This window comes from Ornithodoros turicata, unplaced genomic scaffold (assembly GCF_037126465.1).
Source record: "Ornithodoros turicata isolate Travis unplaced genomic scaffold, ASM3712646v1 Chromosome13, whole genome shotgun sequence".
Taxonomy (NCBI): Eukaryota; Metazoa; Arthropoda; class Arachnida; order Ixodida; family Argasidae; genus Ornithodoros; species Ornithodoros turicata.
In genome coordinates this window covers 2131343-2142069 of record NW_026999307.1, presented here as the reverse complement: position 1 = coordinate 2142069, position 10727 = coordinate 2131343, and the positions used below count along the sequence as shown (strand labels likewise).

The window sequence follows — 10727 nt, the reverse complement described above, 5'->3', positions numbered from 1 at the left end:
TGGCAGGTAGGGGGGCTTGAGCCCCCCCCCTACCCTTATAAAAATGATTTTCCAGTTTGTATACAGGTCTTAACCAGGATGTATCCAGCCTATTCAGTCCCAATCTAGCAGATAGAAAGTGGATTAAAACTGAATACAGGATTTATTGAGCGCACTGTATACATTTTCTATACAGGAATTCCTAACCACTTTGTAACCAGCACTTATCAATTTCTCTACAAGAACACTCTATACAGATTTTATACAGAAATCTCTGTCCGTTTTGTAACTAGTTCCTATTCAGTATTTATTCAGCCGTGGTATTTTATGACTCTGTGAACCCCATCACAATGTACGTACATGCAGTACTAAAAAAAGAATTTAGTACAAGAAATCTTACTCCATTTCTTTTTTAATGGGCCATGCCATTGACCATTCTTTCACAAGCGCCTTACATTGACAGAGACTTCAAAATCGTTTTTATCACTGTTGATGTGCCACGGGTTGAGGTTGTGTACGCACCAGAGTCTCGTGTGTTGTTGGTCGTACAGTTGGTCGTACTGTAATCCCAAACTTGCACCTTGTGTTCCGGTGCTGGGCTCAGCATTTGTAAAATACACGTACGCGAGGACAAAGAATAGGAACAATTTCGCGGTTATCTGTCCACCATGACAAGCAAAAATATTCTGTTCTTCCAGCTTGTCCCGATAAGTGTTTTCCTGCCTCGTGCAGAACAACTTTTCTTCACGTTCTAAAGAGAAAGCTCTAAACATCTGATACAACGTATCGTGTACAAGAGTGAAGAGCTTGAAATGACCATGGTCATTTCAGTCTCCTTCACTAACTGTGCGATTTCACTAACTGTACTTCACTTAAAATGTACAATTCAGTACAGGAGGAAAACTGCCGTGCACGGCAGTTTTCCTCCCTGTGCTGAAGTCCGAATTGTTAAGTTTGCAAGACATATGCAGGACATATAAATCTTTTCCAAGAAAGTAAATTACCTCACGGAATAAATGATGGCTGATTGCTTTCTTAAATGCTACGTTAACTCTCCTTTCGTTTGAAATTTCCTGTGGTGCACAGAATGTGGTGCATGACCATGATAAAGTCAATACAACCATATACAGGGTGTCCCAGAAAACGTGCCATCGAGTTAAGAAAAAAAAAATACACCACCTATAGTTTCATGCAGTAAACGGCATTTGTTCTTACTGGGTTTTTTCCACCTGCTGATGTAAATGTCGTGTAACGTAAGTTTAATTATATAAATTTTTGCGAGCTTAAGTCAGAAATTTGCAAGTAAAGGTCACTTTTTCACCCCAAATGTGAAGAGCGTGTCTAATGTACTCAAATTTACGATAAATAATTCAGGAGCTATACCAACGGAAAAAATTACCGAAGATTATGCTCTACGGAGCTCCCACAGGATAGCGCACGATGAATCTTTCAGCACAATCTTTGTCAGTCCGACGAATCCCTTATGAAAATGATTTTCTAGTTTCTATACAGGACCTATAGAGAATCTATCTATCGTGTCTAGTACGTGTCAATCTTGTGCATAGGAAATAGATAGCTATATAGGGTTTTTAACTGGTAAACTCTATACAGTTTCTATACAGTCTTCAGACTCTAGAATGTATACATTTTCTATGCAGTCTCTATAGAGCTAATACTAGCTGCCCCGAAAGATCTTAATTACGGACATGTGTTACTTCTTTTTTGCTGTACATTTGAAGAACACACTAATACATGTGATATGTGCATGTATGAATATGGATACAAATGCTGATAGCAATGTTGTGAAGCTATCACTTCACGCAACGTGAACATTTACCGTTTAATACTTTTTAATGTTGCACTTGACGAACTGCTGCTGCTGCACTGTGAGAGGAAAATGTATAAAAAGCGTAAACCAGGGCGGAAGTACCATTTTTATACCTATTTCAACTGTCTATACCATCGTTTAAACCACTAATAGCAGTAGCTAATCGTATCGTACGTTGCTAACCGTACGGGGCTGGCTCCATGCATGCGCAACGTGCAGCACCACATTAATTTGGTGTGGAGATTGTGCTGGGTTAGTTCGAGTAATTTGAGTAATAAACACAGTCCTTAATGCAGCAATATATTAACGAGTTGGAGGAAATATTTTTAGTGACTGTTATTTGCTACCGAAATAACAATCTATGCGTGCTCTCCTCACCCGTGTGGTTGAATCTCGAGCTCAGACGGCTCCACATGTGGCCTAGCCATTTCATTACGTGTTCTACCAGTATTTGTTCCTCTGCAAACACGTCACGTTGTGCGTGTGCAAGTGTTGCTTAGAGTCACAAAATTTAGTGTCTCTAGTGTTTCCCTCTTGCTTTTGTTTATTTTACGTATTTCTTCGTGTTTCTTTTTTTAGTGGGATGGCACGCAGTTGGTGGGATGTGGCGGTAAAATAAATGGAAGATTCCTGGTTTTTGAAATACAAAAGAAGATTTTCGAGCTACTGCCATCGCATAGGCGGCGCAAACAATGCGTAGTCAACCAGTAGTCGAAGCAGCACCGAAAATGAAACGAGATTCTATTCATATTCTATACGACTTGTAATATGCTCTACAATTCCTACCAAATATTGTTTCTAGTTTCTATAAAATATCGTTTCCAGCTTCTATTCAAATTTGCTATCCAGTTTGTGTTTCTATCACCAATTATTGAAAGGAACCACATTGAAGCCAGATAAATGCTGTATACACAATTTCATGTGTACAATATGTATACATCTTACTGTATACAGCCAGTTTAGAATTTGTAACTAATATGTATACAGTTTCTACACAATTTACTTTCCAGTTTGTATACATTTTGGCTACCTAATTTGTAACTACTCCCGCGCCCATTTCTTAGAAGAAACTAGACTGGAGCTGTATACAATATGTATCTACCTTTAATCCACCCAACCCAGGATTTTGTATACAGTTTGTATACAATCTGGAAAACTTTTTTCATAAGGGTAGCCCCCCCGTGGCTACGCCACTGCCTACATGCTACGTTACAAGGAAGGTAACTGGTGCTACCAGACCCAAACAGGTGACTTAACATTAACACAACCACATAGCAGAGTGAATAACAACCACCTTTATTGGCTTATCTTGCTTGGTTGATGGCGATAAGTGGCGGCATATTTCTTTCCTCACTTTTTTGTTTTGTTTTGTTCCAGCTAAAAGCAGAAGCCATACACTGAGCAACAGGGAAAATGGGCGTAGCACGGACGTAGTGTAGAAAAACAGTAAATTCAATTGCTAACGTTTGCCTCCACAAACATGACTTTGGCATAAATGCTATGTAGCACTTTTGATCCCATCCCATGATAAAAGGGACTATGACGATGTTCGCAGTACCAGTAAATGGTTGGTTTCTTCCGGGTGAAAGAAAGCTTGAAGACTGTGCATGCATTGTGGCTCGCTGCTGAATACATAAGGTTGGGAAAGAAATTACTGTACATAAAGCACAGTGAGGCATGCTCCACCCAGGCCACAAGGAAGTACTATCACTTTGAGCCAATAACGGACACCTTTTTCATGTTTGGTTCGGTCTCGTACCCCCTGCCCATTTCATAAAGTGTACCATTCGATTGCCCTTTGTTGAAAATGGAATACTGCTAATTTACCCAATAAAATACGCCACAGTTATTAAGTAACCGAATTAAATTGATAAAGATTGCAGAGCATGCCGCGATCTGTGTTGGCAACAATAAGAACGGCCACGTCGCCCTGTGGGTAAGTCCGTGATAGGATACAGAAATCGTCTGCTTTTGCGCGCGCTAGTGCATCGGCGTGAGCAGACGACTTTCAGAAGTTACTGGGCACCGCGGCAGCTCCCGTACATTTTCTTTCAGTTCTCAGGTGAAAAACGCGCATTCTAAGTAGTGGCAAGCATGGTGGTTCAGAACAACCATGTTAATCCTCAGAGACAAGTTAAAAGTCGCAGAACAGCCCCCATCCATCACAAATCTCAAGTCTCACAAATCCTCACAAATCTCAAGTCGCTGGCCATTGGCGCGCGCGGTCGCATTACAGCTCCGACCAAAAATATATTACGCGCGCTTCCATTACACTCCCCGTTGTACACTGATCATGCTTCGAAATCAAGTGTCGCTGACGACGTACATGGAGAAGGAGTACGTGATTATTTAAAACCCGCATTAAATACTCGCGGAAAGAAAACACGTGACTCAGCTTCCACGTATCCGATTGTGCGCCACATTATGGGAGATCCCACAGTCAATGCACAGACTACATTCTCCGCTCGCGGAGGTGTATGCCTGAGTGTCTCCATTTCGAGAGCAAAGGGGATTACTCAACCCAAGGTGCTTCTGCAAGTTACAATTACCATGACAACGACGACGCACCCGCAGGCCGACGTCATACGTGACGTATGCATGAGAGAAGCGCAGCTTTCGTCGTCTGCTCTTACGGCACGTTTCGACAAATTCCTCGAAAAGGACTTGGTTATTCCGAATGAAACTTTGACGGTTGTATGTGTACAGTACTCGTGAAACTAGTTTTGGCTAATACCCCAGTCAGACGGACTAATTTAGTGTCACTTTCAACGAGTGACACTTGCACTTAGTGTCATTCTTGTGCTGTCAGACGACATCTTTTAGTGACACTCGGTAGAAAGTGCACTTGCAATTTAGTGAGTTCTCCAAACTCACTCCACTTGGTTTCAGCGGTCAAAGTGTGTAGCCTCGCCGGCAGGCGCTGGCGCGCCGGTGCGCAATACTGAAGAAATCAAAATACCGCGATCACAACATTTTTACACCAGTATTTTTAATTGCGCATTTGTTTTCTTTACGCCTAGTGCAACATTCTTCCGAAACAACATATAATTACTCTCGTCAACAGCGTGTGGAACTCTATGCTGCGTAGGCGCATTTTGGAGGCCATATTTGTTTTCTGCCTGTAGCTTCCGTGCTGTAGCTGTACCAGCTGTACTGTACTGTGTACTGTCATGGAGGAATCAAAAAAAGAACGAACGTCCTGGACACAGCAAAAGACTTTTGCTCTGATCCGGGCGTGGGAAGATCACTTGGCGGATCTACGACGCACAAAAAGAAACGCCAAAGTGTACGGCGATATAGCGGACGCCCTACAAGCGCAGGATGTCATCAAATCCGTAAAGGAGATGAAAAAAAAAAAAAATAGAGAACCTCGCGAACAAGTATAGGTAAGTGACAGAAAAGTTTCATAATTAACTTTACTGCATATACGTACTTACAACACGTTAATACAACGATATGTGTTGTGTAGTAACTGCTGCAATTGGAGAATCTGAAGCCACCGAGCGATGGACGGCATTCGTCATTCCATCAGTCGCCGTAGTGCTTCGCTGTATTGGCTCTGCTGCCTAGCATGTGGTAAAGTGTGTGTGTGTGTGTGTGTGAGAGAGAGAGAGAGAGATAAACGGAGCAAAGTGATTATCGCCCCAAGCTGGGTATGCAGCCCTCGGTAAGTAGCCTGCCATGTAAAGGAGGTAACAACAAGCCCAGTAATTTGCCATGGAAGGTTCTTCGTTCTCGGTAACGTAGAATATTTGACATGAGAAGCAGGTAGCTCATTGCACAGTCTTGATTTTGTGTGTTAGCATGTATTCTAGTTGAAATTAGGGTGTGCTAAAATCCGTTTTCTTGCAGGTCGCTGTGCCGAACCAAGACAACTGGCTCAGGGGGCATCACTTGGAAATTTTATTGGGACATCCATAGATTTTTGGGGACTCTGCCGGCAAATGACATTAGCCTAACAGAAGAGTCTCTTGCTGCAGCCCCTCCAGAGCAGGTGAGCTTGGCTCTTACACTGAAATGGTCTTGCCTGACAGGGGGCCTGAAAACATCTAAGACACAATACAGTTGCTTCGGCAATTAGACATAACTGATATAGGCACTGAACGTTTTTGTATGAACATATCAGACAACAACTGTTGGCCGGATTGGAACATACCGAGAGCAGTAGAGACAAGATGACGGTTATGTTATATATCTGTCAACGTCTGTCAATCGTATCTTATATGTCTGTATAACGTCATATCAAGCACTAAATAAACTGACCTTCGTTGTCCGTGCACCATAAAAACCTGAATCATCATCATCATCACTAAGAAAACTGTACGTTACCTCAAACTCAGTTTACAGTGTGGCTCACTGCAAGTGAAGAAAGCTTTCCTACAGAACCTGGACCAAATTAGAATGTGTATCAATAATATGACACCCTTGGCAGGATAATTTAAGTAGATATAATAGTCCAGAACTGTACAGCTAGACTTACTATGAATGACTATAGTAAATACACTACACAAGGGAAAGAAACTGGTACTAATACGAAAGAAACTGGTGGCCTCCAAGCTGTTACGATTTCTTCCCTACCAGTCCATTGTCCGCGACGAGTAAAGGTGGGCCAAAGCGTAATGTGAAGGGTTCTCTACGTTTGCCTGCTCAGAAAATGCCCAGGATGCAATGCGTGCAGAAAGCGCACTGGGGTTTTTTTAACCCATCTATTGAACTTGGAATAGCCTCCCAGATGCTTTTGTCACCATAGATGATAATGCCTCGTTCCAACTTGCCATTCATCACTTTACGATTTCTTTTGCGAGCGTTTGATTTTAATGACTACACATAACTGCAGCTCTTCCTAGATATGGTGGGGGCCTCAGGGTCCAAAGATGGCCAGGAAGAAGATGAGGTGGTGCCAGTGGCTGCAGCATCAGCAGAAGAGCCATCACAGAGCTCCTCCGGCTCACCAGAGCTCTGTGGTGGCAGCAGCCCATCGGGTACCACGACACCTCCTCGAAAAACGAGCAAGAAGCGCCAGGCAGCACAAAACACGCTCCTGGCGCAGCTGCTTGAGGAGCAACGGCAGCTGAGATATGCACTTGAGCAGTCCAGAGCAAAAGAATTGGAGCTGCGGGAGCGCCAGCTGGCTGTTCGGAAGCGGCAGCTGGAACTCCAGGAACGTGCTGCACACAGAGAAGAGGCCCTGTTAGATATTCTGACTGAAGTGCTCCGCAAATAAAATGCAACAAAACAATTTTAAAAAATCTTTAGTATGCAACTTGTGTCATATATTTAACCTTGAGCTCGCAAGAGCTCACATTACCACAGTCATATTGTCCTAGTGTTCTTTCCTGTGTGGAGCATTCTTCCAGAAGTACTTTGTTAGTGAACCCCTCACTTGATCACCTCTATTGCTGCACACATCCGTGTTGTGCGAAGGCTGGCCGTACTGTGTGTCGACTATATCTGCCTCGTGCAGCCACTGTTGCTCTACACTGTCTTTCAGGGCTTCACAAATATTGTTCAATGTGCAAGCAGCACGGACAGCACGTTTTGCTGTCGGAATTCGGCATTCCATGCGCTTCATTATAAATCTAAAACGTGCTTTCAGTCGTCCAAATGCGTTTTCAACAATGCGTCTTGTTTTTGACAGATTGTAATTGAATGCTGCCTCTGGTGTGTCCTTCGATGCATTTGCAAATGGCTTCATCAAATTTGCAGTGAGCGGGAATGCCTGGTCGCACAGTATTGTCGGTGCGACAGGGGTTTCCTCAATGATAGTCACAGGTGAACGGAAATGGTCACCATTAACAAGAGCACACAGTCTGGAGCGCCCATATACATGCGCGTCGTGGCACCTCCCAGGGCTTCCCAGGTTGATGTACCTGAACCGATACTGGTGATCCACTAACGCAAGGAGTATGATGCTGTACCTGCATGGAAAAAGGGCACAGATAAAGTTGCATTCATATTGGTTCGATAGGACGAGTAACAGTCAATTTGAAATGAGTCTGGGATGAAAAAAACAAACACTCTTAAAGGGGTTGGGGCAGTTTCATAAACGTGACTCTACACCATGGACCCGTTGTACTGCATGCCAAAACACTGAGGAAAAAATAATTATTATTCTACGTGCCTCAGAACGAGAGCCACCAATATTTCGAACAGAGACTGTTTCGATGCCTCACTGGCAGCAGCTCGGGCTGTGATGTCAGAGCAGCGTGAGTGAGTTTCGGCATCCGCGATGCCCATTTTCTCTGCTTCTATTACCCTCTTTGCCGTGAAAGTTTCAATGCTGGTTGTCGTCAATGCAACGAACGGTCCTTTGCATTTATCTGGGATAACTCGTCGCAACCCCTTTAACTTTAAAGTCTTACAATTTACACGCTGATACACTTTAATTATTCTTTTTGTGCTGTAATCCTAGTACGTGATTGTATACTTTCAATCAGCCCTACATAGTAATTATCTGTGCAATCTACACACAGAGATGTGGTATTACAACACTAAATTGATAAAGAAAGGTGCTTACCACCCCTTGTAGTTGTGGTAGTCAACTGCATGGAGCTTTGGGGGGGAGACGGGAAAGTGGCAGCCGTCCAGCGCGCAGACAGCATGTGGAAAGCCGCTGAGAGCAAAGAACTCTCGCATATGTGACGCCATTTCATCAGGACGCAACATGCGTAGCCACTCGCTTTCGAGGTGCTCTATCACTGCGCCACAAAACTCCCTGAATAGTGTGTTCACTGTTGATCGACCAATGCCGAATAAATGTGCAATTGTCCTGTCCTCTGCTGTCGAGCACAGCCTGTAAAGACCGACAGCAACCCGTTTCTCGAGCGATATTGCTCCTCGCATGTTCGTGTCTTCGCGCTCGAGACTACGTAGTGACTCAACAAGGTACCGGAATGTACTTGGTGATACACGCAGGGCCTGCTTGAAATGGAAATCCCCCAAATGCGGCAACGTGTCCTCGAACCACCTTTCGTTGCGTTCGAAGGCCCACCGTCTTCGATGCACTCTCGGAACACAATCGGCGATCACGGCGGCTATTGTGAACATGTTGGCATGTAGCTGGTCCTCAATATGCCTTGAAATTCGTGCCCTTGCCTCTATGTCCATGTCTAGATCGAAATGCGTTTCGTCACGCATTTCGTTATGCTGCCGCCTAGCTCGCAAGTACAGCAGTGCCGATACAAGATGTTTCTTGCGTTCATCATTCATTCTTGGGGGATCCTCGCACGTCGCAAACGCGGTTGCCATGTTCGCATGTGGATTTTGGATCTGCATCATACTTGTTCTGACATGTGGCGGTTGGTCACAATTACTTATTTTTGACCAGGCTAGTAAATTTTTTCTATCGTTTCTACAGAGACAAAACTCGTCTCATAGCATAAATCATGGTGAATTGCTTCATGGAGCGTCGAAGTTCCACCTGTTCTATCGTCATCGCTATCATCCCTTAGTGACACTTACTTATCTCGTGTAGCAAGCACGTAGTGAAAGTGAACTTCGCTTGGGTGAAGTGCACTTCACGAAAATGACACTAAATTAGTCCGTCTGACAGGGGTATAAGTTTCTGAACCGCCCCGGCTGTACGAGACCGTCCCTTTAACGCGCCGCTATTGTTCAAGAAAATGAAATGATGACAAAGATTACATTATATGTACATATCTTCAAAAAAAATGCACACAATTTCTTTCAGTCATATTTAAGATAGGCAAGCTACACCTCTGGCTGGTTTTGGCTGGAATGGCCATGATTGGCAGTTACACAAGCAAAATGTATGTCAACTTTGGAAAAGATGAAGGAAAAAAATATTTTAAAATGCCTCACTATGAGTATTCTGTGACTAGCGTTAATTTACTACTTTTCATAGCTCACATCTGTGACAGGTCATGCCCAAGAATTAGGGACAAAACGTAAAGCAGGCTTCACCTAAAACGGCTCCCATAGGGCCTGTGTATTCTGGAAGGAAAAGCGCCTGCTACATATTCCGCTGGCGGCGCTTTGCATTCGTTCTCTAATGGCATCTTGCCTCTGCCAGGACAAAACTTTTTAGCAATTTTTTGGGCATGAATAGTGGCATCTTCAAGGTTCCATTCGGGTTCGAAATTTTGAACATGTAAAGGAGCCTTCAATCGCCGCACGAACGCGTAGCGGAGAAGCCTACGTTCAAGGCCACGCGCAACCACAGGTTTGGGAAATGGCTCGCCGCAGAAGAGACTACAACAGATAAAGAAGGCAAACAAGAAATAACAATACGAGGAGCAAAGATGTGTGTGTTACCTCACGTGGTAAGGGTATAGGATATAAAAAGCTAAAAACTTGACAGCTGTTAGAACTAACATCGTTGAGGTTGTTATAAAGAGCAAACGTGAGTACATTATGGCTGTTACGAAGTCTGTTGGTATCGGCTAAACTGTGAGAAATCAAACAAAACATAAAATAAAGGTGTGGTCGGAGTGAACGGCACAACAAAAACAACAATAAATGATGACGATGAGATGGGGTGTTTCACGGCGGAGGTGCGCACTCTACCCCACTGCACGTGGAGATGATGAAGGAAGGATGAAAACACAAGAAAGAACTGAAATGAACGGCAGAAAATAGACCAACGACAGCTTAAGACGAGACATGTACTACTTTGCATTGGAAAATGTGATATATGGGGTTCTACGGTGTGCTGGGGTTGTCAAACCAAGTTTATCGGGGATAGGTTAATAATTATAGACACCAATGCGTCGGTCATAGAGAATGTACAATGACTCCAAGGGATTCGATGCTGTCATTCGGTCAATCTCTTATCTTTGAAAATTAGTGAAGCTAATTAAGTACCCCATTTTAGCTAGCCATCGAACACTGATGAGACCTGCTAGGAAAGATATCCGAGAGGCCAGGTATGTTATGCGCCCAAACGGCACGTCCGGGGCTC

The 10727-nt window shown here is 43.7% G+C and overlaps 1 protein-coding gene across 1 annotated transcript; it reads right to left on the bottom strand.

The window, feature by feature from the left end:
* Positions 1–7130: 7130 nt before the first annotated feature.
* LOC135372166 (uncharacterized) lies at positions 7131–9055 on the bottom strand. Its single transcript, XM_064605853.1, has 2 exons — positions 8325–9055; positions 7131–7725 (listed from the first exon to the last, which is right to left on the bottom strand). The coding sequence occupies exons 1-2, from the start codon at positions 9053–9055 to the stop codon at positions 7131–7133; spliced, it is 1326 nt and encodes a 441-aa protein (XP_064461923.1).
* Between the last annotated feature and the right edge of the window lie 1672 nt (positions 9056–10727).